General features: G+C 35.6%; 3 protein-coding genes across 3 annotated transcripts in view; 1 reads left to right on the top strand and 2 right to left on the bottom strand.

Moving 5' to 3' along the window:
- Positions 1-9495, top strand: part of LOC120629959 (serine-rich adhesin for platelets) — a 79594-nt gene extending 70099 nt beyond the window's left edge. The window contains exons 2-4 of the mRNA XM_039899054.1: positions 3485-3571; positions 4118-7229; positions 8036-9495. Of these exons, the coding sequence (XP_039754988.1) occupies positions 3489-3571; positions 4118-7229; positions 8036-8866 (4026 nt within the window). The 5' untranslated portion in view covers positions 3485-3488 and the 3' untranslated portion in view covers positions 8867-9495. The remainder of the gene's footprint in view (positions 1-3484; positions 3572-4117; positions 7230-8035) is intronic.
- A 2842-nt stretch (positions 9496-12337) lies between these two features.
- LOC120629906 (general odorant-binding protein 68-like) lies at positions 12338-15069 on the bottom strand. Its single transcript, XM_039898984.1, has 5 exons — positions 14989-15069; positions 14763-14813; positions 13790-13894; positions 12875-13105; positions 12338-12558 (listed from the first exon to the last, which is right to left on the bottom strand). The coding sequence occupies exons 1-5, from the start codon at positions 15031-15033 to the stop codon at positions 12475-12477; spliced, it is 516 nt and encodes a 171-aa protein (XP_039754918.1). The 5' UTR covers positions 15034-15069; the 3' UTR covers positions 12338-12474.
- A 6286-nt stretch (positions 15070-21355) lies between these two features.
- Positions 21356-24840, bottom strand: LOC120630081. Its single transcript, XM_039899225.1, has 5 exons — positions 24746-24840; positions 24336-24386; positions 23317-23403; positions 22138-22371; positions 21356-21493 (listed from the first exon to the last, which is right to left on the bottom strand). The coding sequence occupies exons 1-5, from the start codon at positions 24782-24784 to the stop codon at positions 21464-21466; spliced, it is 441 nt and encodes a 146-aa protein (XP_039755159.1). The 5' UTR covers positions 24785-24840; the 3' UTR covers positions 21356-21463.
- Positions 24841-27734: the final 2894 nt, after the last annotated feature.

Here is a 27734-nt window from a genome sequence, read left to right as displayed (position 1 = left end):
GCTGGGATTCAAACTCGGCCACACGAAAGTGAAGTCGAACTCCTACCCACTGGGCTATCACCACTTCACAACTGCTTACGAAGATTAAACTAGAAGACAACTATGGCATAGTAATACTGACTTATTCAATATAAAAAAAGTTATTTTTAGTGTTTTTTAAAGTGTTTTTTAGTTAAATTTTCACCCATGCTTGAACTAAACCAAACTTAAATCAACTCTTGAAATAGTGCAATTACTATCACGAGGAAAAACTGGGAAATAGCTGGCATAACTTTTAAAGTTATCAATTTAATTTAGAACTTTTTAGAGACAAATCCACACCAATATGAACGAAGCTTTATATATCTTTAATGTCCCAGATAGTTTGTAAATAACTAGTCAAAACACAAAGGTTAATGTAGGTTGCAGTACATTTACATTGTAGTGTTTGTGAATGTACAAGCGATTCACTTATATCGCATAAAGCAGTATTATTGTGACGTTTTTGACGTTTGTGTTTAGGAATTGTAATCCTTATTTTTAGGATGTAAAGGTATATAATTCCGTCCTCATCATCTGGATGCCTGTTTTTCTTCTACTATTCGCAATACCAGATCATTTCTACCGCACACTTGCAAATTGTGGAACTTCTCTCCCATCTAATATGTTTACTCCAAAATACAATCTAGGGTTATTCAAGGGACGGATAAACAAACTCCTTAAAAGCCGGCAACGCATCGGTGGCTCCTCTGGTACTGCAGATGTTTATGGGCGGCGATAATAACATCAGGTGACCAACTTGCTCATTTGCTCACTATTAATATAGTTATTAAGAGATATTAGTAGCTCCCTGTGCGTTTATTACCAGAGATCTTGTACCATCTTTTATACTTTTAATGTCTAGTTCTAATATTCGCCAACTAACAGACTTCTCTTCTGAATCTCTTAAAAATCTTCCTCAACAAACAGACTACCTAACAGGAAAATAAATGAAAGCGTTCAAACACAAGAAACTCTTCAGCTATAAATTATACATGCAAAAATGTTGAATTTCCATGTGACTTCCGAAAGGAGGCGTTGCTATTTTGACTTCTTCTTGTTTATTCTTTGTGACATTATTACTATGTCTCTTTTAGATAGATAGATATACTTGAACGGTAAAGAGTCTCTGTTATTTGTTTTGGCCATTTGTCTTCGAAGCTAGAGAACAGAATACCTCAACGGACACGCAAATTATTGCAAAACTTTGGGATACAATATACATTAGCATTAGAAACGAATGGTTGAAAATACGTAACTACTTATTAGATCGTTTCGTTGATTCGTTCCTTCGTATTAGTTCATTTATATTAAACTTGCAGACCTGCGCGACTTCGTCCGCGAATGAGTCGACTTAAAAAAATTGTCGTATGTCCAATATAAATGATACCGAGATTCCAATAGAAATGAATCCTAGCTAGATCGATCTATCGCCCCCAAACCCACTGTATACTAAATTTCATGAAAATCGTTGGAGCCAATTCCAAGATTCCAATTATATATATATAAGAATTGCTCGTTTAAATATATAAGATAAGATAAGATTAAAGTAGGGTCTGTGAAAAAATGCAATCTTCAGTATCGGAATAACATCTCAATTTTAAACTTCTACTACTTTATGGAGCTAGATTGCGAGTCGTACAAAGAAACGATAAAGTTAGCTTCAAAATAAATGCTGTGCTTAGGCCACCTATACACTCAAGTATTGTAATGTAAGCAAGTTTCAACAGCAATGATACGAGTAGCCTAGTGGTTAGGACTTCCGCTACACTTTCGGGTTAGAATCCCAGTATGCACCTCTTTCTAAGTTATGTGCATTTTAACCTGGTAATGGGTTGATTATGAGGACACATAATAAGTCAAAGTCAAATATTTCTTTATTCAAATAGGCACTTAAATGGCACTTTCGATGCGTACATTACATGTAAAATATGACATAGAAGTGAGTTGGTGGCGATAATTAAATTCCTCAACTTAAAACTAAAGCTACGAGTGTTCCAAACGCGCCCTGGTCTAAGAAGAAGCCCACAACAAACTTATCCGGTTGTTTTTTTTTGTTATCACCATCTCACATTGTCATTTAAATCTATTAATATTAATAATACTATAATATTGTTTAATTGTTCTTCGTTCTTCCTAGAATACCCCTTCAGCTGATAATAATGAATTGAAAAAAATAAAGATTTAAGGAATATATATTAATTCGTCGTTTTGGTCATCAACCCATTGTCGGCCCACTATAGGGCACGGGTCTCCTATCAGAATAAGAAGTGTTTAGGCCGTATTCCACCACGCTGCCCAAGAGCGGCTTGGTAGAACACTCAGGCATGCAAGTTCCCTCAAGATATTTTCCTTTACCGCTTAAAGCAAGTGATATTTAAATGGCTTAAATTAAAAACGCACATAACTTTGAAAAGTCAGTGGTGAGTGCCGGGGCTAGAACTCGGTCCCCACGAAAGGAAAGCCGAAGCCTTAACCACTAGGCTAACACCGCTTCATATATTAATGACTATATTTTATATTTATAAGTTGACTTCACATAGGATTTTTAGCTGTAGTAATACTTATTTGTGTTGGTTTATCACAGCATGTGCCGTCGCCCTTAGTTTTATTTGTTCACGCAGTAACTCGTAGTTCAAGTTTATGTTACAATGACCGTCGCTTTACTTGTTTAGCAGGTTTTTTTTTTTTAATTTACAGTTCGTTTTGCCGATCTTCGCTGCTATTGTGTTGTTTTTCTCGTAGTCTGCGGTCATATAAAGTTGCGTAAGGTTTCAAGATATATTGCAATTATCAAGGTACCTACCGAAAGTAATTAAAGAAGAATAGATTTTGGTCATGTAAATTTGGAACTCTCTTCAGACAGGAGCTTTCAATTTTGTGTCACAAATCATAGACAATGGGCCATTTTAATATCCCGACATCGAACTAAGAACGACTTCTCAAGTCAATATATGGTTAAGACCAAACTTGAGATCCGGTTTTTAGCTTTATATCGGTTTATAACAAGGGCCTAAGAGTTTGATAAGAATGTAGTATAGATAACAAGCTTATATATTGTTTAAAAGGTTAGTTAAAAAAGAAAAATAAAGATATTCGTTTACATAACATCTATGTAAGATTTTAGGTAAGTAATGTAGATACTTTTCCAATCCTGGGGTAAGAAAGGTAATATATATGTAGGGCCAAATATAACGATATCCTAGTGTTCAGGGCTTCGGTCTAACGTCTCTTCGGAGGCACAAATTCCGATCCCAGTCTCAAACCTTTTGGAGTTATGTACCTTTTTTATTTAAGCAATGAAAATACGACTCGCTTGCCTTCATATCAATATTTCTCCAAAAAAAATCCACCACCGTTCAGATGTTAATCATACATGAATAGTTAAAGGTTTTGCTGTAATGCAGTTCAGTTTGTATTAACATATAATTTCCCAATAATAATTTTGGACTTTATCGAATTCCAGGTGAATGGGTGCGTTGGAGGGCAGGATGCGTGCAGGTCTGTGGATAGTCATTACCGCGGCGTGTGCACTCGCTGATAACCAGAACAGGTGAGATAAAGTTTAAATGCCTTCGTGGAGGGAGGAGGGTACGCGCCAGGTATTAACAACCTCACTGGAACAGTGGTGAGCGTGATTTCTGGAGGAGGAAATTTGGGAATTTATAATTTCAGAATTTTTCTCTGATCTGGTCTGGCGAATGGTTTCGGCTGTGTCTAGGTCCACCCTACCGACAAAGACATGCCACCTAGCAATTTATCGTTCCAGTACGATGTCTAGTGAAAACTGATTAAGAGCTTTTATTTAATATCATCTGGCATTACCTTAACAAGTAGCTCGCTAGTTAAGTCGTCCAAAACTATAATAAGTTAGAATAACTTGTGTAAAAAAACCTTTTAGAGTTGTATGTTTGCCTTTGAAAAAACTCTATTTCATTAGAGTTATGCACTGCTAAGCTATAATAATTATTAATTTAATTCAATAATAACCTTGATAGACTGATAAAATGCTGTGTAGAAAAATAAAAAACTAATACTAAACTACTATCACTATTTTTATAATTTCTAATGAATAAAGTTGTGTATTTTTGATTTTCAGGCGAACAAAACTGCCGTACGTAGCGGATGCCGTTGGCAACAGTCTACCACCGCCGTCTAATGCTCCAGCAACTGTTGGAAGCCCAGTTACTCTTCTTACTCCAGATAGATATGAGTTTTATACATTTGATGAATCCGGAGAACTAGTTAAAAGGCTAATGACATTGGAAGAAATTCAGGCAATAGTAGCAGCTGGAGAGGAAACGGAGGGCCTGGTAACTTTTGCAAATGACAATCAGCCTACTATAGCGTTTAATTTTACTCAACCCTCACAAACTAAAGTTCATAGCGTAGTTACCAATGTACAAAACGTCCTCAAAGCACAAATGGAAGCTCAAAAAAACAAGCCAAATATACAACCGACATTAGATACACCTGATGTGTCAGATTCTTGGAGTTTGATATTGCCTTCAATTTTTGGAAATACCGGAGTAGATATAGTCCCTGATAAAACATCTGGATCGTTTATTACACCTGAAACTGAAACATTCGAAATAGATGATTTGAATAATTACAAAAATTCCCAAAGCAAGGAAAGTAATGAAATACCTACTGTTTCAACATTTCAACAAAATAATGAAATAGACATGATTCCAGCCAAGAAAACTGAAAATTCCTTATCAACTACTGCTTCCACTTTAAGCAGTACACCATCCTATTCTTCAACTTCAGTAAAACTTACCTCAACAACAGAAAATAATTATTTTACTACCACGACTAAAAAACCTGAAATTAAATTTACGAACAAAGTAACAACAAGCAAAACTCATTCATCTAGTGCAACCTCAACAGAACCTACAATGTCTTCTACAACAATAAAGCCTTCAGCAGATACTTTACATAATGCAATTTCTATGAAACCCAATAAAACACGGGAGAATATGAGTGATGAAAAAAATGTTTACAACATAACAAACCAAAGCCAAAACACACCAATAACAACAAAGGAACCTATTCAATATGAAAGAATAAGCACATTTTTACCCAGTTCCACAGTGGCCTACATTACTGAAAAAACAACCAATAAACCCATAATGAGTACACAGAAATCAACAAACGATAAAAATTATAATGATAGTATAACTACATCTACAGTTGCAACCAAAATTACAACTAGCACTACGTCACATCCTGTATTAACAAATAAGGAAAATGAAAAACTAAATGTGACCACTGTAACAACTCAATCAGTTTCTCCATCTACAACTGTTTCTTCAACCGAAATTATAACTACTCAAAAAACTTATACCAACACCGACACTGGAAAGAATGACCAAACTAATGACCAAATAAATGATAAAACTGAATATGATAGAGATAATCAGTCAATAATACCAATGTTTGATGTAGCTCAAAGTATAAGTCAAATCGCTTCTGACCTTGGCAATAATTATGTTTCTATTCCTACCTCAAACAGCTTTGTTGATACAACCAATACCAGTAGCTTAGCAATAGAAAGTAAGGAAAATATTGAGATGGAAATTCCAACAGAATCTGGAGATGGCAATGAAGTAAATATGAACGCTACAAAAAATGTGGAAAACTTTGTAAAAATATCAACCCTTGATCCTCAGGAACAAACTAAAAATACAACTTTGGAGACAATAGAACTGCACAAAGAAGGTCTGAGTATAACAAGTACTACTTCTTTACCTATTTCTACATCTACAGTAATGAGCCCTACTAGACCTAATATAGATGCAGTTATATCGGAATCGATGGGTGATTTACTTTCGCAGGTTGTTCATGGTAGTCCAGATCCTAGCTCATTAATTTTTTCTCAAAATAATACACAAATTGCTGAAATTACAACGACTACCCCAACTCCTGCTAGTTTTACAGCAAGTCAAAAATCTAAAGTTGATATAAAAGAAATAGATACTGCAGTTACGCCACAGTCAATCGTCAATAATGCATTTTCAAAAAAGCCTGAAGATACTACGCAAAAGGTTAATAACAAGACAAAAATAGAAAACAATGAGCTTGTGTCATCTACTATCATAAAAAGTAATGTCAGTAAAATAAAAATTGAAACAAACACTTTGAAAGAAAACACAAAAAACGAGCACCTTAAAAATAGTATTCTACCTAGTAATATGAAAAACTTAAGCATGAATAATTCAGAGAAAAAAGAAGAGAAGATTATTATTTCAAATAACCAAGACTTATCAGAAACTTTAAGTTCGAATGTGAAATCGGTAAATATGAATTCATCGGCTGTAGTTAATAATCACCCCTCCATAAATAATAACAAGTCGTCACTTAATGACAAAGCTGAGGTACATAATACCAACAAGTTATTCGACAAGGTACATAAACAAAAGATAAATGAAGAAGTACCAAAAATTGAAGATTTTAAAAAGAAAATACAAAAAGTAAATATAGACGAGAAAGAATTAGCAAATGATAGAAATAATTCATGGAAGTTAATACCATCAGTAAATCCACCAAAACCTAATGAAATAGGAAAAGATAAACACAAGGTAGAAGCGTTTTACACGCCTGATACTAATGAAAATAAGAATATTGTCTTAGAGTTTCCCAAAGAAAATCAAGGCTTGGAAGTTACTACTAGAGATTTAGGTGATGATATTTTACAATTCACAGAACTATGTAATGAATTAGCTTTTCGGTATTGGAATGTCATGATTGATAATGTTGATAAAAAACGAAGTTTAGTGTTTTCACCTTATTCAATAACGTCTATGTTAGCAATGATGTTTATGGGTGCAAAAGGGGCTACATCTGGTGAAATGAATGAAATTCTAAGACTAGACGACATGGTTACATTCAACCCACACTTTACTTTAAAAAATATTTCTGATTCTATTGAAACAAGTCCAGCTTCGGGAGTAGTTATATCTGCATTTATAAGAGAGCTCTTTAGTGAAAGGAATAAAGGGAAAATGTTGACATTCTATAAAGAACGGGCCCAACATTTTTATAATGGGCATGTCGAAGAGATTAACTACAAATTAATCGGCGATGTAATAAGAAGACGAACAAACCTTTTGGTAAAAAGATATACGTGGGGAAAAATTCCTGAATACTTGAAAACAAACAGCATAACCATGAGTCCTCCACTTGCTGCATTTTCAGCTAATCTATTTTATGTAAGTTATATTTTTATTATTTTTAGCCAAACGTAAATAATATATCCCGCGAGAATTTTATGTTTTTGAAAATATGCAACATTCCAAGGTATTCGCTTGTGAAATTTTATCGAGATTGTTATAACTGTTAAACTATGCAAATAGAATAAAAGCAATTTGATCACATGGAAAGGCTAAACTTTGTTACTTTGTATGCTAAACTGGCTGTCAAATTGTGGGGTCAAATTTTGTCCCCACTTGAAGCGCCGAATGTGTTATACAAGTGTATCTCGAACTAATAATATTATATTGGTTTTTAGCAATGCCAATTTAAGTTTTATTGAATTTGTATCACAGCGCCAACTCAGTCAACTGGAGAAAAAAATAAACGGTACCAGTACCAGTGTGTGGAACCGATCCTCAATGTTGTTTCGGTATAAAAAGTATATTTTATCTATGGGATACAACCTTAATTTGTGCGTCCATTAAAATCAGTGCCTAAAGTGGAAATATTAGAAACAAACGAATGATTTTTTTAAATTAAAAATGCAACTATAAAAGTTAGACTTAAACATGTAACAAAGTTAATAACACATAAAGCTAAACATAACCTGAAATTATATTATCATACATGTTATGTGCATGTAGTAATGCAAAAATGGTGGCTTCATTTTCGAAATGAAACAAATTTTCCCATTTTGAGACACCCGTTCTGTCGCCAGATTTGGCAATTAAAAGCGGTATAGTATCCCAATTATACACGTTGGGATGATACATGTTGAGATCGTTTTTATAATTTTGGTTACATTTCTTATGTTATTTTTCAGACGGACTGCACTGGATCATCAGTCGAAGGACGAGATGGCGAAATGTACTTCGTCGTGTCACCCAACGTCCGCCAGAGACGTCTGGTTCCAGTACCTGCCGTGGTCTATAAAAGTAATTTCTTGGCTGGGTATGATCCGGTACTTGACGCTACAGCTGCGGCATTAGGCAACACTAATTCCGTTGTAAGCACCCTGTTTCTTATGCCAGGCCAACAAGGAAATATCGTTCATGCGGATGATTTAGAAAAACTTGAAAAACGATTTTTGGATGCAACATTAAGCAGCCCAGCCTGGAACGGTTTGTTACGTACGCTGCTTCCTCGTGTTGGTCTTGAACTTCAAATCCCAAGATTCTCTCACAAATCATTATTTAACGTTACCTCTACTTTGAAAAAAATGGGTCTGAAAGAACTGTTTGATGCAGATCACGCTGACTTAGGCGGACTGAACGGCCCTTCAAAGGATCTTTATTTATCTGATATGTTGCAATTGACAACTTTTGCTACCTGCGCTGAAAGTGGTATTGGTGGACAACATCACGTAGAGGACTATCCAGATACTCAAGATTATTTGCGCAAACGAAGAACATCTAGGTGGATTATGGGCTGGGACGAGCCTAGAGATTATCAACGTGCTTTCCATGATCCTCATGACGTTGGTGAGGCTATGCATCTACCATTGCATCTTCGGCCGAGACAAGCGCGACTCCCAGCAAGAAGTTCGCAACCAGCGCGATTAAAATTCGATAGGCCCTTCCTCTACTTTGTACGGCACAATCCATCAGGCATGATACTCTATGTTGGCCGATATAATCCAAGGCTTTTACCTTGAAGGCTTAAAAAGACTGCTAGTTTAGTTTAATTTACTTAATTCCTAAAAGGAAAGTGATGAGGTATACTGGCGCGTGTGATATATTATTATGTATGTGAAAGTAATGTCATTTTGAATTTACGTGACAGTATTACTTGTTAGTTTATTGGTATGCAGGTTGTTCAGTCCTTTGTCTTGTGACAGGGTTGATCGTACCTCTATACTAATTTTTAATGAAATGTATGTAGTTATAAAGGTGGAACCTCACTGCTTTATGCGCTATTCGTTATGCGTCTTATACGCCTGCATTCGGCGAAGTATGTAGGATTTAAACGTCTATATTGGCCTTATTCTACATATAACGCGAATAGCAAAAACGCCTATCCTAGAGTTTTTGACATACATTAAAGAAGACAATTGTAAATGCCAACACTTCGACCACTTATTCGATAACTTGCAGCTATCGAGTTTAGGCATATAGTACTGTTACGATTTGATATGAGCTCTGAGTGAAAATATTGTATCGGGCATGGTTGTTGTTCGCACATATAACATACATTTTTGCGAAAACGGCGAAGTCACTTTACGAATAGCACATAGCGCAATTTGGCTCCGCTATAAAATAAGCGATTGCAAATAAAACAAAGTACAGATTATATGCAAATTAAATGTAAATTAAGTAAGTAGGTAAGTAGTGCACTTTCACAACTCATGTCATTTCATTGTCATTATCCTGTAGTTGAGAAATAAATTAAGGTAAAATATTCTCGATTCTCTTTTTTTAAATATAAAACTCTCTGAATTCTTCATGAAAATCTTTCCATTCCAAGCACTCTTTAGATTGTATTATTACTGGACAATCCTGGAAAGAATATCAAATTAATCATATATAATCATTACAATCTACTTTAATGGTATGCACATACATGTCTAACCCAATTTCAGTTGACGGTATCCTGTTTTTAAAGTTTATATTATCACATCTTAGCAAACCTAAAAATGAAACAGATGGCGCTCTTAACTCAAACACAAAAAAATACTGACTTTGACCCCTTGCCATTCATACCTATGAAAGAAATGCTCCTTACACAAAATATGGTGCAAGCACGCACAGCGGTGATGAAACCGGTGATAGTCTAGTTTATCGAGACCTCGGCTTGGATTAATTTTTCGGCGTTTTAATTTAAGCTGTTAAAATAATAATTGCTTTATCGTTGAAGGCCAACATCGTGAGGAATAATGGAAAAGTTCTCCATAGTCTTCTCAAGTGTCTGTGAAGACAAATAGTCCGAATCGTATCAGTCGGGTGGTTGTTTTTAGTTGCGTCAGTTTAATTGTTATTACATAGCTTTTCCAAGGTTAGGTACGATATACTAAGATTTTCATTCTAAATACCCTGCCTAACGTCTTCCTAGTAAAAAACAGTTAATGAATATAATATTTATATTTTTTAATGCTTACCAAATTCCCATAATTCCTAATACACTGCTGAAACTCGAAGAATTCACGTTTTTTTATAGGCATTCGATATCTATAAGTATTCATAGAAAATATTTTGGCAGTAGCTAGAATACTGTTGAAGTCACGATTAAGAGAAGCCCATTTATCAAGATAATTGTAATATTTTTCATTAATCAGTTTATCTTCTTCATTTATCAATTTATATTTAATTAAAATACAACGCTAATAATCGGTCTGAAATAAATTAGGGTTAATTTTTAAATAACCTTGACATCAAATTATTTATGTGATTTAAATATTAAACCTCATAGAAAATCCTTTTGTTTAGGCCAATAGGTACAATTAAATTCCCTTTGTAAACTTATTGCTCAAGAATATATATTCTTCAAAACCTGCAATAAGTACCAAATGCAAGTGTGAATTTGTTTGATTGACGCAGCAACAAAAACTGATTATATAGACAGATTGTATATGAGGGCAGTATCCCGGTTTACTTTCCATAAAAGACGAAGTTTTGTCATAGTCATACTTAGTTTTTTCATAATCTGTGAATAATCCAGGATGGCTGATAGACGAGCTGGTTTCTAATATAATATATAAAAAGCTTTGGTGCTTTCGCCCGGTATCTTCACTTTACCGCAAAATTAAACTTCTTATGATTTACTACTTACTCTGCCGAACATATCTCTTCGAATGCCAGTGACGTTAAGCTGCTTGTCAGTAAAAACGTAGTAGAAGAGAGAACCGCACTCTCTGGCCGCCAATTGATCAAGATGCAACAAAGTCGCTCCTGGATCATTTTTATAAAAAAAAATTATCCAACATAGTCTTACAAAATAAATATAACCCAGGACAGTAACGTATAACTACCGGTGACGAAACCTGATGCAAAATTCCAGCAGTTTCTGTCCATCGGGTTACCCTAATAACAGATAACTTGTGGGAAAAGTCACATACTGTCTATCTTTTCAACTATCAGTACGGTGCAAAACGTGGGTGTGATAATTATAACTCTCTTCTTATGGAGTAGCAATAGAAGTAATAAATTATATACAACAGAAGATGTGGACAATAAAAAATATATCTCTATTTGTGCTTTTTTCCAATTAAGCTAGGTAGGAGGGATTTCAAGAAAAGAAGAATACAGACCTACATAGATGTAAAACAATAAATAAATAAACAATATGTAAATTAAAATGGATCTCTTCTATTTCAACCATTTGTAAATATTCCTGTAACTGATTCGAAGAGGCATAACATAGAGATTTGTAAAAAAATGTGAGAGGCTTTATTACCCTCTCGTGGAAAAACATAGTTAAAGAGATTTTGGTTAAAATGTCGTTTGTTGGTTTGGATACTTTACACGCGTTGTTTTGTATTACTAGGTTACCTTCAGTAATTTCGTAGATACTCACTGTGAGTTCATCTGTGTCGTAACAGGCCTTTGGTTTTTCTTCGAAAGTGTCAATTTTTGTCTGACACCCTTGAAATAATTTCGGTGTTTATTATCTCGTAAATTTCGACGGCCGATTGGCGCAGTGGGCAGTGACCCTGCTTTTTGAGTCTAAGGTAGTGGATTCGATTCCCACATCTGGAAAATGTTTGTGTGATGAACATGATTGTTTTTCAGGGTCTGAGTGTTCATCTGTATATAATAAGTATTTATGTGTATTATATTCATAATAGAATATTCATCAGCTATCTCAGTACCCATAACACAAGCTATGCTTACTTTGGGGCTAGGTGGCGATGTGTGTATTGTCGTAGTATATTTATTTATTTGTTTGCAACATTTTTGGGAGCATTTTTTTACTCTTATTTAAAAACATTTCCAAATAATTTCCAACTAGATTTTTTTTCGTACTTAGGATTATAATTAACTAAATTTCTTTTTTTATTAGCTGCGCTGTCCTTATGAGCGATTTAACGTACAGTAACACACATGGTACAGTTAATAAAAGAAGCATATAAGTAGAAAACAAATATTATTTATTTTTATATATTATACGAAGAAAGAACACTTATTAAAAGCTATTACATTATCGTACATCTTTTGTTGTACATCTTTTGTTAAATTGAATGTTCAATCATTGTTCTTATAATGAAAATGGCATAAATATAATCATAAATCATATTTATGTGTGATTATCTTGTCATGTATGAGATATCTAAGATTGGTAGTACTGTTTGCACTCATCCATGTGATCCTTAAGTTTCTTACAGTTTTCGGAATCCTCCATGACCGGACATTCCTGAAAACAAATAAAAATATGGCCGTTCAATAAAATATACCATTGAAATTTAAAGACAAAGGCGAGTGTTCAGATTATGAAAAATAACATTTGTTGAATGTAATGTTTTTTTGTTCTATATGTTACTATTTAGAAAATAATAATATAATCGGAAAGAAGAACATTGCAAACGATTAGAAAAAAAATTTCATATCAATAATTAAAGTGGATCAGGACAGATATACACACGAAACAAGACCTGATCCCATAAGGAATCCATTTTCATGTTTCAAACTGAGACGAGTTTATAACCGCCAATATGTGACCAGAAACTTACTTGGAAGGTTACGACCATAATGCATAAGCCTAGCTTGGTTGGTTCACATATATGAGGTGGTCCAGGCAGATCTCCTTCTAGGCACTTTTTTTTCGCTTTGGCTATAGCGTCTTCGAACTGGATATGCTCGGTACGATATTTATCAAGGAAATCGCCTATAGCTGCTCTGTCAACAGTTTCATCATCCTTCATAAGGTTGTACCTCTTCAAAAGACACACGTGTTTCGAACACTAAAACATAAATCATACAAGCTTAGTTTTTTGATAATTTTGAAACAGCAAGTCTACCTGTGGCTACCGCCAGCAGATATTTCCCAGATATATTATGCAATAAAATAACCCTTAAATATTTTGAGACTATGGAAATAGTATATTATGCATCAAGTACGGTTACATTGCATTTTACAGTCGAGGTGCCAAAATCAGAAATGATTAAAATTTACTAATTGCTACTCCCAAAGATAATCAACAAGACCTCGCAATTATAAACCCAGAGCGCTCACAATGGCATGAATGATCACGGGCCTAGGAGGATTCTGTGCTTTTTTAATGAATATTTAAAAAAATTAGGTTATCAACAAGCGGCCTTGTGTGAGTCCCCTTTAAGTGCGAGATTGTCGCTATTATTATAAGAGAGAACTGAAGTTCTTAGACTCTCCGCGCTGTTCGCTGCTCCAATAGGTGGTTGGTGAAGGATTGATTCAAAAAATAAGAACTCAGAGAACGACTGCCATCATGTATTACGATTATAGTCGTTCTCTGATCATTATTAGTTCCACCTAAGGCACGGGGAAAAAATTTGCGCTGAATACAGTAACCAAATTAAGTTAACTTTGCTTAACCACCACAATTGACTTATTTAATAAATATTATACTGATTTGATAGGTCATTAGAGCACCAAAAAATGAGCTCACATCTTGAGGTCCTCGAGATTTTTTGGTTTCACGGTCTTCAACGCCACATTCTTCAAGGTCCTCCTTTGTAAAAACGTTTGGTATTTTGCAGCAATCAGAAGGTGTCTGTTGACATAAGTTGTAAACTTATTGTAAAATAATTAAATTAATGTTATATTAGTCTTCCATTTATATACTAGATGGCACTGTAACAAATTATTATGCTATTCATATTTAAAATTATGTTTTTCACGTGATTTGTAGAGCAATGTAAGTCTGTTTGTGTTGTTCTGGTAAATAAACAAATTCTATTCTATTCTATTCAATGATAGTTCATCATCATATCGACCCTTTACCGACCTACTACAAAGCAAGGGTATCCTTGGTAAGTGAGAAGGGTTTTTATGCCGAGATTCACCACGCTGGCCCAGTGCTGATTGGTTGATGATAGTACACATTGCTTAAGTTGCTATCTTTTTATGCAGGTGCTTTCAGAATAACAAGGCAAAATGGTCATTGAAGTCGGTTAAAAACCAACTAAGTTTGATAAAGTTATTGTGGGAAAATATTCTAGCGTTTTTTCTATCAAATAAAACAACTAAGTAACAACATAACAATTGAGAACCTCATAATTTTTTACACAGCTTATAAAAAGGAAAAGTGTTTTTTTACTTGGTGTTCGATGGCAAAACCGATTGATGTCATACATGACATAAACTTGTAGAGATTTTCAAATATAAATTACTGCTCGACAAGTCCACAGCGTATCACAACTTCTATCGTAGATGAGGAAGCTTATAACCAGTAGTAACTTTAATAGGCTAAAGAATATGTTGATTATATTTAGCCTCATTTGAACTGACGTTCGTCTTACTTTTGGATATAAGTCTCTTGAAGAGTTTCCACATTCTCACATTCCAGTATATGTGATGTTCCATAATAATAAAAAGAGTAGTATTTAATTAATTGGTATCTATTAACTAGTGCCACTTACCACTCCAGGAGGGGGTCTCCTGCAATGCTCAGGTATTTGGGACGTTACAGCCTGAAATATATAGAAACATAAAGGTTAAGTCTCAAAAAAAATTGTCCAGTAGTCTACAGAGTGCAATTTATATAAATTAAAAAAAAAAAGTCCACAAATATATCTTGTGTACTTTTTATTTCACTAAGGTAAGCAAAAAGATACGATTTTTAACATTTACTTATTTATAACTTACTTGAAAACTGATAAAAAGTAGGGAAAAACTGATAATTCCGAGCATCGTTAGCGAATTTTTTAATGTCGATATTGACTGAAAAGCGCTAATAAAGTGATGGTGTAACATGGTAGGCTCAGCTTTATATAGCCGGCAATTATTGCAGGCTATTGTACTGACGGGAAGCCACCAAGGTGTGCGTGTATTCGCACAATACATAGACACAATACTATATTATATCCAATACTACAATTAGTAACATAATACTCGTGCTTAAATGCAAAAATGGAGCAACATCGGTTCAACGTTTTTTTGCACCATCATTTACAACCCCATCCCAGGACAGAGCACGGTTCACCTCCTAGAATGAGAAGGGTTTAGGCTGTAGTCCAACATGCTGGCTAAGTATGAATAACATAAATATACTACGACAATACACAAATCGCCATCTAGCCCCAAAGTAAGCGTAGCTTGTGTTATGGGTACTGAGATAGAACTTTAAAGAAACAACAACAAAAGACAATTTCGATATACTTCCGTCGTTTGGCGTAAAGTTTACCGTTCACGCATCGCACACATAGGAATCTCTCAAAAATGATATTTTTTGCAGTTTTTGCCACATTTCTAATTAATGATAGTAGCCATTGGTCGTAGCAATTATAGCCATAATTGTTACTACCAATCAAAAAAAATAACGAAACAGCATTTTCTGAGATTAGCGCGTTCAACCAAACAAAATTTAAAAGCTTTATAATATTTCGATTATGCCTATCCAAATAACCACGTCAATCTAAAACTCCGTTGCGCGGATTTTGAAAGACAAATGCGGAAAAAATGGCGATGCTATCATAAGCAACATTAACTTAAGCTATTACTTAAATTCTACTAACTTTAGGGCTAGATGGCGATCAGTGGCGTGCACTTCATACATGCACAAAAGCACCGCCTACCCTAAATTTTTTGTATAGCTCATAAATTTGAAAGATTTTCCCATTTTATGGCATCTTCCTTCTTTATGCATACCCTGGTCAAAAACCCTATGCACGCCACTGATGGCGATTATACAACAAACTAACTTAGACATTTTTTTTGGGATCACCATAAAGAAGAAGCAGTGATAGCTTAGTGGTTAGCACTTCGGCTACACTTTCGTCTGGCCGAGTTCGAATCCCAGCACGCACCTCTAACTTTCTAAGTTACGTGCGTTTTAAGGAATTGAAATATCACTTACTTCAACTGTGATGGGAAGCATCGGGAGGAAACCTGCATGTTTGCGAACTCTCCACAATGTTTTCAAAGGCGTGTGGAGTCCGCTAGTCCGCACTAGGCTAGCGTGGTGGACTGCTTCCTTAATCCTTCTCATTGGAGGGAGAGACCCGTGCCCTATAGTGGGCTGGTAATAATAATAGTTGATGATTATTTTTAAGGATCATATGAATGTTTAAAAGATACTATAATCTATAATAATTGACGGAAATTCTACTAATTGATGACATGGAAGCGACAACGTTATACTGCTAGGCACAACCTACTCTCTCATTCATAACGTCAGTGGTTTTAAAACCAAAGAAACATTTACATATTATTACTAGCAACTAGCAACAATTACATATTAATACTAGCAACTAGCAACTAGCAACAATTACATATTAATACTAGCAACTAGCAACAATTACATATTAATACTAGCAACTAGCAACAATTACATATTATTACTAGCAACTAGCAACAATTACATATTAATACTAGCAACTAGCAGCAATTACATATTAATACTAGCAACTAGCAACAATTACATATTATTACTAGCAACTAGCAACAATTACATATTATTACTAGCAACTAGCAACAATAACATATTGATAGTAATTATTTTTAAGGGAACTACTTTGTTATAAAATAAAAGGAAAAGTGACATGGATTACTATCCAAAAAAAAGAAACAGAAAAATCAAAGCATGTTGATTAAAAATAACATTAAATTCTTTCGGTTTCGGATTTATTAACGCTTGCAATGTGTGTATTTCTTAGGGCTCAAATATCTGGGAATAAAAATAATGTAGTGCAACAATAAAAATACAACTAAAAATTAACGCAGCGGAAACAGTTAAAAGGGAAAAAAACCCCGATTTTAAAACATTCTTCATTGGTCCTATGCTTCTATTGTCTCAGCGTGATGATATATATCCTATAGTCTTCCTCGACAAATGGGACTCAATACTGAAATAATTTTTCAATGGCTTTCAAGTAATCAAACAAACGAACTCTTCAGCTTTAAATATAACATATATATCTTCATACACGAAAAAAAGAACAGAATCCTTTGTGGGGATGGGTATATGCTTTTATAACATGATACCGAAGGTAATATTAGATCTACCTTTACCTAAATTTAAACAATATATTAAAACACATTTAATAAATCGTGGTTGCTACACGATTTATGAATTCCTAAACGACAAGGCTGCTTGGAAGCAGGCCACTCCGCTCTCATCTCTCACAAAACAGAAAATTTCTAAAGATTGTTAAACTTTAAAATGATGTTGGAAAAGAGTAATCTGCTGAGTTTCTTGCCGGCTCTTCTCAGTGGAATCTGCCTTCCGAACCGGTGGTAGAGTACAAACAGACTTGACGTTTCATAAGTGCTTATTAATTAGGCCTTCAAGTAGGCCTAAATGAATTTTGAATTTGAATTTCAAGAATTTATCGTTTTTATATACCAGATAAATAGATTTATACATATTGGCATATAAATAAAACGGTAGAGCTACCATAAAAAAGACAAAGATGTGTTAAAATGATAATAAACATTGCAACTCACAACACAATTTTATATACAGCTTAACAAAAAAACACCCAATTATTTGAGCTAATTATGCACATTGCTCACTTCCGATTGCGAGTCTCGTGATAATACCAATGATAACACTGCAGTTTATGCGATTTAAATTGCACTAACATATTTTATATGTGTGTGATATATAAGTATAGGTGTAAATTATTCGTACTCGTCATTCTAAGCCCCTAGTACTTGGCGATCCTGCTATTCTTTGCTTTTGCAGCGGTTATGGTAGCTGAGGGGCAAAAGGTATCAAGAAACCCGGGCGTTAACCCTGATGACTTGACAAGGCAACTTAATTAGATGTTATATTAATTGCGATGTTACGTCAAAAATGCCCTTATTACCAAAATAAAAAAAGGAATAAAAAATATAAAAAAAAAAAACACTAATTAGTGATGCGTTCAAAAATAAGATAATTTGTTTTGCGTAGCAAGGGTTATATTTTTAGGCCATCCATACTAATAATATTATAGCGGATGTTTCTGTTTGTTCGTTAATTAACCATGTTTGGCTAAACCTCTGCACTGATCTGGATGAAATATGGCGCATTTAATACGTATGTCTCGCATTCTAGAGATTAGAAATCCTATTATTTCTGTTGTAACTATTCCTATCAACGAAACTGAATTAACATGCCTAACCTTTTCTACCAGAAACATTATGAAAAGGACAGCTCTATTTTTAGGCTTGTCTATTTTTTTAGTTATGAGATTTATGGTTTGCTTATTTATAGACATAACACTTATTTTCACCCCGGGACTGCACCACGGAAACGTGGTGATTTAAAAAAAACTTTTGCTATTTATGCATGCCAAACTGATCTTTGTGCGATTTTGCATAGAGCTAAAAAGAGGGGTGGCAGGATGCAGTCTAAAATCATCAGCTAGCCACAATCGCAATTTCTACCCAAAATTGTACTGGATCGCTAAATCGCTTAGCGGCACAGTGGTTACTAGCCACGGACGAATAATAAATAATAATATAATAAATATACTACGCCAATACACGCATCGCCATCTAGCCCCAAAGTAAGCGTAGCTTGTGTTATGGGTACTAAGATGACTGATGAATTTTGTTATGAATATACACATAAATACTTAGAATATACATATATACACCCAGAAACTAAAAAACATTAATGCTCATCACGCAAACATTTACCAGTAGTGGGAATCGAACCCACGGCCATGGACTCAGAAAGCAGGGTCGCTGCCCACTGCGCCAGTCGGTCGTCAAATGCATGAATGAATTATGAATTCCCGAATTGCCCCCACCGACGATCATACTCAAGACCTCTTATTAGAAGATAGGCGCTCATCAGTACGCCAGGACTCCACAAAAATTCAAAATAGCTTTTTTTTTATATTTTTACATTTTCTTTTTAACCATGATGAAACGAAATCTAACGGAAGCCCTCGTGATCCATAGCTGATCATGCTTCCACTAGAAATAACAGGCAGGAGAGAGATGTGGTGTAGATATGTAAGTCTACATCTTATAAACCGATTGATATCCACTGCTGGACGCAGGTCTTTCGTAAAGAGTTGCAAATACCACGGTTTTGCGCCGCTTGGATCTTGACAGGTGATGAACAGACGAGTCACATGCAGCCGGCCTGTGCCGTCTGATGTCATCTGTCCATGTCAGGGGTATACCAACGCTGCGTTTACCGTTCTCCGAGCAATGTACCCCGCCCATTGCCACTTCAGCTTCGCGATGTATGTTAGATATAAAATATTATATTGTAAGTATCGTATTCTTGAGCAGAACAAACCAAATATAAAGGAATTCTTATTTTGTATAAATCTTACTTTGTACTAGTCTTACATAAGTAATAGGTTTTAAAAGTATCCAGTTACAAACAACTTAAAGGTGCTTATATAATTCAATAGCAAACAAATTGCATTTGAATGCGCCAAAGCAAGGTTCAGACATAATAAGTGTGTAATTGTCGGATGTCCTCAAAGCGTCATGCTTGTTGATTCAGTGTTAAGTGTGAGTCTAGCCTTGGTGCTGTAAGAAAACAATAGTACATTGAACTATTGATAGTAACTATTTTTTTATCGGAACTTTTACTTTTAAGGACGTTTGGCTTACCTCAGAGTTATACAAAATATAAATTATTTTAACAAAAAAAATTCAACGTCTGAAATAAATGTTATACATACTAAAACTTCCATATATAAATCAAAAAAGAATACTATCTACTACGAGTAAGTGTGTAAGTGGAGTAATGCCGTCTTTGTCGGTAGGGTGGTAACTAGCCACGGCCGGAGCCTCCCAGAAAGACAGACGATTTGGGATAACCTCCTCTTTTTTGATGGAAGTCGGTTAAAAACCGTGCTTTACCGCCATCGATCCAGATTTTTATTCAGCAGGTTTTCTGTCTGTTGCTAACATATCATGAAGCATTTTTATTATGGTAAGCAACTTCGAAAGTTTGGATGGATGTTAAATCGCAATGGAGGTTAATTTAGCACAGAGATAGATATCGTTCCCCCGTTCAGAATTTCACATATATGCTTCTTTTTATCCCGGAAAAACGAACGCTTGCTGTGGCAATACTACGAGAATGGTTTCGGTTCTCATAGAGTAAGAGAACAACATATTTTTTGCACTGCGGTAGTTCAGGGGTCAGATATAGGCGTACAAGGAGTGTACGCGAACAAAGTCCCGACTAACTACTAGTGACAAATAAAGTGGGACTTTATAAACACCCAAAATGTATTAATTAATAAACTAATTATATCGAAAGAAAGTGGGACTCAGTGATAACGAATGTTTTATGTATGTCACATAGCTGATATAATATCCTTACCAACGATTCGCGATGTGTAAGTACGAGCCTTGAATACTTCTGTCACTTGTGTGACAACTTTGCATTGCATTGATGTATCGACTTGATGTTAGGCGTTACAAATAAACAATCTAAAACCACGTAGAATTCAATTAGGATTATGAGTTGATATAACTTCTATATAAACAGGTTTTCCCGCTGCCATGTCAATGCACATCTTAGTCAGGCGGGCAAGCAGGCAGACAGTCGGGCAGTTAGGTGGTCAGACAGGCGGGCAGACAGGCGTGTAGGCAGGCGGGTAGACAGGTGAGCTGGCAGGCAGGTAGACAGGCGGGCAGGCAGGCGGGCAGGTCGCCTTTGCCTTTTATATATATATATATATATATAGAGAGAAAAGCTGGTTCCTACCACAGAGTCTACCTGCCAGAGTAACGTAGTGCCTGCAGTAACGTAGAAAAAGAGTATTTTTGTCCATAAATCATTGAGAAAAAGTAAAAACATTGTGTTTTTATCATCATTGCTATAAAGTGTTAATTATTTTCAGTTGCATTTCGGAATAGTCGAGCAAAATTTAAAAGATATTGTAACGCAAGCCCGGCTTTTCGACTTCTATGTTAGTCCTACCTACTGTTAGGCCGGGCGCCACTGTTTCTGGTATAGCAGAGAGTTGAGGAATACATACATTCAGGGATGGCGAGGAACGTGTTAACTTAATAATGTATAGATTTAAAGTAAATGAAAACAATCAACAGTATTTGCACAAGCAAGATTTATTTACTTTATTATATACATATCATGTTGAAAATAAATAGCTATAATAATTATAATTAGTAGATTGTCTTAGAAGTTAAGTAGTCTTTAACATTTCCAAGCGTCTTTCGGGCATTTCTGGGAAAAAAAGATGTTTTTAAATGCTATGCTATGTATTCTATTTTCTGTATAAGTTTTGGTGCGTGACTCTAAAATATTAAGTTTTTTTTAATATCCTTTTTGTGCGCGTTTCATTCACAACTGACCAGTTCTCAGAATATGTACGGAGTGAAAATAAGCAGCGTCCTCAGTCATATATGTCATTTAAGAAGGTATGCGCCATTTTTTTTTGACGTAAAATTGTACGTCTATACTGTTAAAGTTTGCGTCACAAATTAAAGAGACATTCGATTTCAGTATTAAAGTTGAAAGGTTTAGATTATCCCCTATATTAAAATTGCTACGCGCGAATTGCATTATACACATCATCATCCATGGCCGTGGATTCGATTCCCGCAACTGGAAAATCTTTGTGTGATGAAAATGAATGTTTTTTAGTGTCTGGGTGTTTATCTGTATATTACAACTATTGATTTATATTATCCATAAAAAATATCTATCAGCCATCCTAGCACCCATAACACAAGCTACGCTTACTTTGGGGCTAGATGGCGATGTGTGTATTGTCGTATATTTATTTATATATTATCAATCTGACAAATTTGGCGGCACAAATTGACACTGTCTCAATGACAGAGAAGCTTTAAACCAACGCCTCATACCTTCAACATAGCAATCCCAGTGCATGTAAACACATCGTACGCCCTGCAAGGATAATCCAAGTACTGCCTCAGGTCTCTATCCACACAGTCCTTGATGGCTTTCTCTATAGCGTCCGACCACTCCTTGTGCCCCTCCAGCCATTTTCTCAGATGGGCTCGGTAAGCCTCTTTGTTGAGAGATTGCTTGTCTGTTAGGAAGCCGGATTTTTCAAACACGCATTGCACGTCGTTGCACTGGGGATAAATAGAAACTTTACTTTCATGGGAATGTGTTTATTTATTTATTTGGCTTCCATTCCTTAACGAATTAACCGATCACCATGATATTTTATACGTTTCAGGTGTGCAAATAAGGTCATGATCATCATCATCTTCAACCGATCGACGTCCATTGCTGAAAATAGGTGCTTTGGAACTCCAAACTCCACGGTCCCCGTCCGCAAGTTTCCATCGGCTCCAAGCGAGTCGTTTGATACGCTGACTAACGCTTCGTTTACCAGTGCGGAGAGGCCGTTCCAGATTCAAAATTCAAAATGCAAATTCCAAATTTATTTATTTACGTTGGCCTATTACAGGCACTTATGTAGCTTTGTGCAGTGTGCTATTTCTAGTAAGGTCATAGTGATACCAAAAAAATATCAAATAGGTACTCTTGCCGAGGAATGGAATAATAAGATTTTTAAAACGAACAACTGGAAATTATTGACAAAAAATACTAAAAAGCTATTGAAGCCACGGCAGAAGCGAGTAAGTAGGAATATAAAATATAATAGTAGTATTTGGTACAGGTTTTTGTAGTATACGTACTCGTCCGGGGAAGCACCACAACCATGCTTATTTCTGCCGCCAAGAAGCATTACTCGGTCTGAAGGGCGTAGTTGCCGGTGTAATTGCAGGTTTACAATGATAAGCGTTCTGCATAAGGTTCTCAAATGTGTGTGAAGTCCACCAATCTGCACTAGGCCAGCGTGGTGGACCTTAGGCTCTTCCCATTGTGGGAGGTGACCCGTGCTCTGCAGTAGGCTGGTAATGTGTTGATGTGATGATGATAATGGAGAACAGTTGGTGTTTTTTTTTATAAACACTGAACTTTCCGCTCTTGCAGTACTTCCTACCTCGTTTCAGAAAAACATAAAAGTACTTTCCGAGAACGTAGGTTATATAAACATGTTTACTTACCGGTCCCGATAGCTTAGGATTAGAACATTCACGAAGAGGCTCTGGATCACCGAGTTCCGGAATATCGCAGCATGCTGATATCGGTTTCTGTAAGACGAACAAACGAGTTAGGTACCACATATTATAAACTAATCGGTGCAGAAAATTATGAGGAAGGGCAAACAAAATATTGCTTCTACTTTGGATGGATTAAGTTCGGCTCCCGGCACGCACCTCCAACTTTCCGGAGTTATAGGCGGTTTTATTCAAGAAATTTAAATAAACTGGCTTTGAAGGTGAAAGTAAAACATGGTGAGAATACCTGCATGCCTGGTAGTTCAACCAATCCGAACTTGGCCAACGTGTACTACGCTTGTAACCGCTCTCATTCTGAGACTAGCCCTGTACTCTATAGTGGGGTGGTTAAAGGTTGAAAATTATGGTGAAAATGTGATTTTTATGGTGAAAGTGTGAAGCACAATCTAAGCTAGGTCTTAGCTCGTCCAACTGAAGTAAATCAGCAGCGGATGCGCAGATATAAGGTGCTGGAATGGAGACCTCGCAACGCGAAACACTCAGATTAATGTCGAACCGAGCCGACGTCCATGCCCTCGCAGGAGGCACCCTCGGGTCGACGTCTCCCACTCTCCCCCCGATGTCGTCGAGCCCTGGGGCTCTTCTCATGGCGAGCTTTCGCGCTCGCCTCACTCCCCCGGTGACGCCGTAGCAACCCCTCTGATGGTTAGCGGCAAGTGTCCATCCGAAAATCGAAATCCTCACAACGCAGCGTAGGTCGGCCCCTAACAAGGTGGACATACGACATCAAACGAGTCATTGGGAGCCACTGGAATCAAGTGGCCCAGCGTCTTGTCTTGATTTTGGAACTCCATACAAAAGACCTATGTCCAACAAGGTTCTCTGTTAATTGATCACTTTATAAAAGACCTAAAGCGTCATGATTGGAGAACTTACGTTGCGGATTAGTAACCTATCTATAAAATTAAGTACACTCACAAGCGGTTAAGATTAGCAGTACTTACGAGAGTAGCTCCTCTGGTCCGCTCTTGAGCCAAGAAATCTCCGTTGACTCTCTGAAATGTGAAGCATTGGCATTTATCCATATGCAGTTTTTACTAGTTCCAAATCCTTAAAAGATATTGACTTTACATCAACAACTACAGTTATAGCATACTTTTCTCATATTAAAAAAAAGTCAAATTTTTCTTAGCTTGCTTGCATGGCGACTGCTGAGGGGAGAATATGACCTTTATTATACATTATTGTGTACAATAAAGTGGTCTGGTATTCCTCATTTGGTAGCTATTTATTTTATTTTTGTTAAGTTAGTAGTCAATTTAGTTTATACAGTAAAAAATAAACAAAATCAATTGAATGGATACGCTTTTGTTTGTTTAAAAATTGGTACGATATTCATACAAATCCTACTCACCAAAACAAATAAAATTCCTATAACGAGTATCCCAAACATTTTGCACGACTGTCCTATTCCAACAAACAAAAGCTTCTGTGCGGGAAACTTTGCAAATAAACAGAAATTACCAAGTCTTTACAATTATATATGTGCATAATATATACCTATTTAATGCTAGTAGTTTCCCCAAACTTTGTCCATGTGAAACTTAATAACTATTAGAATTAGTTTGACTTTTTATTTTAACTACGCAATCATGATTATTGATCAATATGATATTTTAAAATGACAAGATAAGCATCTCAACTGATTAGACGTAGGTAGCTACCTATGGCCTATTCCAAAGATAAAGATGAGAAAGACGCAGTTTATTAGCTCCATACCTTTAATCCGTTGTACTCATCGGACTAAACCCCTAAATTGCTTTGTAGTACGGCTTTGGGCAAAAGGTGGTATTCATCTGCGGCCCTAGTTTGCCACCGTTAGTCGGGCCGAGTCAGGCCAAGACTAGTCAAGCCGAATTTATTAATGAGTAGATACACATTATTGGTACATTTAAAAAAAACAGAAAAGCTCACGCAACACAGCGTTAAACAATTTGGCTGTCTTATAGCTATCTTTTCCAGCAAGCAATGGCGTAAATTATACAGCTACAGAAATACGGTGTTATTTACAGGGGTAAATAAAAAATACCAGAACGCTCTCGGCCTGTAGTTTTTTACATTAAAACTTACAACTTTTGTACTTATATTTGTTTAACTCGATAGTTTGTGAAATATTCAATATTTAAAAAAATATACTCTACTTGTTATTACTGTTTATTGTGCCGACTACGTGACGTTTTAGAATCATATGTATTTTGCATCACAGTGTAATGTAACTTCACAGAAATAAGTATAGACTTCCAGAATAGATCGTAATTGACAGAAGCATATATATTATGCCAAGACCTAAGCTGCTTAGTGCCACAGAAAGACACATCCCAAATTACTCGAAGTATCTCTACCTGAGTAAATCGCAGGAACTAATTCTAGTTACTGTAAAGATAGATTAAGATAGAAAGTCTTTATTGCAGATACAGAAAAGAAAAAAACAAATTGAACAAAACAAAAGGTAAATATATGCGGAAAATCGGCCTTATCGCTTGAAGTCTCCTACAGGCAACCTTTGGTTGATGAAGCATGTTTAGTACGGAAAACGGGATAAAAGTTTTGTAAATAAATAAATTCTTACACCAAAACGTGTGTTGTAATATGTACCTATCCGGAAAAGACCACAATACACAAAAAAGTATCAAATTTATAATTGTATTCATGTGTATCTAAAATTAAAATGAAACGTATGTCGGTACACACGACATGTTCTATTTTCTTTTACGATACTAAGTTTGAAGAAGAAATAAATGTTTATCACACATGTTATCTTGTGTCATAGGTCGCAGAAAATGTTCGCGACATTCAACAATGCCGAGAATATTGCACTCATTTTTATTGATTAACTTATTTTTACAACGAAATCTATTTACCATTGAGATAACAATGCCATGTTATTTATATATTATGTTGTGAAAAAAAACAATCGTTTCCGCGAAATAAAAAAATAATAGTATAAAACAGGAAAATTTTTGTGCCGGTATACTGTGAAACATCTGGGCCCCAAGTCTGCTATTACAATTGTGTTTCAGTGATCGATCAGTGACTTCATAATTGTCAATTTTGGCATATTTGGTAGTCTGCTAACACAATGGTGTCATTATGGTGTCATTATGATTTTCCAATGGAAAACCACTGACACTTCAATGAACATTTGCTAGTCTGCTGCACAATGACAATTCAATGATCGCACGAATTGGTAGTCTGCTAATATTTTGACAGTTCTATTGATCATTGTGAGACCATTGAGACGCAATTCTGCAGTCATTGCGTTTTAGCAATATTATTGTTGATTACAATTAAATTGTGAAGTGTGAGATCATAATATTAAGATTAAGGTGGAATATTTTTAAGTTGGCTAAGACTATTGATGTTCTTCAATACCATTTGATTAAGCGTAGCAGGCGCCGTCGAGCCCGCAGCTTGCTAAGAAACAATGTAGACTACTTTAGGATATTCCCGATGCGGAATTTATAAAAAAAGGAGTTGCTTGGGAAGCAGACTGTAATGAGTCAAGTGTGGGAGCTCGCTCCACTTAGGCATTCCCAAACCACGGTAAGAAAACAACTTTAATTTTCGTTGCTTTTTAATTAAGTATAGTACCTATATCTCAGAATAAGTTATGATGGCATGGCTGTAATGCTGGTATTTCTGTTGCAGTTACTGGTAGCACTAGCATTTTATGCATCTGGCTCTAAAAAAACGATTAACGATTGGGCAGAGAGCCCCCCACAATGTTTCTCAGATCAGTGCCTCAAGAGCTGTGGGACAAATAACGGAGGTGCTTAACACCAAATTTAATAAAAAGTTTTAAATGTCCAGAGTGATAAGGATGCTGAAGTGGAGTGATGGGTGAAGGAAGAAATTATATTTTACCAGTTATATGCTGAGTACTTTACCAAGAAGAATGCTTTTTCAGCTTCTATGAAAAAAAATACTTCAGATATCATAGATGGGACACATGTGGCAATAATAAGGCCAATTGTTCATGAAAGGCAATATTATAACACTAAGGTATTCCATTCCCTAACTGTTATAATAGTAACTTTAATATTTAACTCATATTTTAATATTATGTGATATATCTAGCCAATAATCTTCAATTTATTTAACAATCTGTGACGCAGATTTAAATATATTGTGCCTGCAACCCAGGCTCTGCTCTTAACTCCAATGTGTGGCAGAGTCACCCACTCAGCCAACACTTAACTCCATTAAATGATAATAGGGCATGAGGTTTTTTTTAGGTATTACTTATTTTAGGTTTTTTTAATTCATTCCAATATAGATTTTTAATCGTCAAGGTTAATATTGGTTGGATTTTCAGGTGAGTTTTTCCTCTGTGGAAAACTATG

This window comes from Pararge aegeria, chromosome 15 (assembly GCF_905163445.1).
Source record: "Pararge aegeria chromosome 15, ilParAegt1.1, whole genome shotgun sequence".
NCBI lineage: Eukaryota > Metazoa > Arthropoda > Insecta > Lepidoptera > Nymphalidae > Pararge > Pararge aegeria.
This window is presented reverse-complemented; position numbering and strand designations above follow the sequence as displayed.

Bases quoted from the DNA above. Each gene is read 5' to 3' on its own strand.
- LOC120630081 (XM_039899225.1), bottom strand. From the start codon at position 24,784: ATGTTTGGGATACTCGTTATAGGAATTTTATTTGTTTTG. The intron at 23,404-24,335 runs GTAAGTACTGCT...TTCGTCTTACAG, and splicing joins GGACCAGAGGAGCTACTCTC to AAACCGATATCAGCATGCTG. The intron at 21,494-22,137 runs GTATGAGGCGTT...TTTTTTTCCCAG, and splicing joins CTGGGATTGCTATGTTGAAG to AAATGCCCGAAAGACGCTTG.
- LOC120629906 (XM_039898984.1), bottom strand. From the start codon at position 15,033: ATGCTCGGAATTATCAGTTTTTCCCTACTTTTTATCAGTTTTCAA. The intron at 13,895-14,762 runs GTAAGTGGCACT...TTATGTCAACAG, and splicing joins GGAGACCCCCTCCTGGAGTG to ACACCTTCTGATTGCTGCAA. The intron at 12,559-12,874 runs GTAAGTTTCTGG...ATTTGTTTTCAG, and splicing joins TTATGGTCGTAACCTTCCAA to GAATGTCCGGTCATGGAGGA.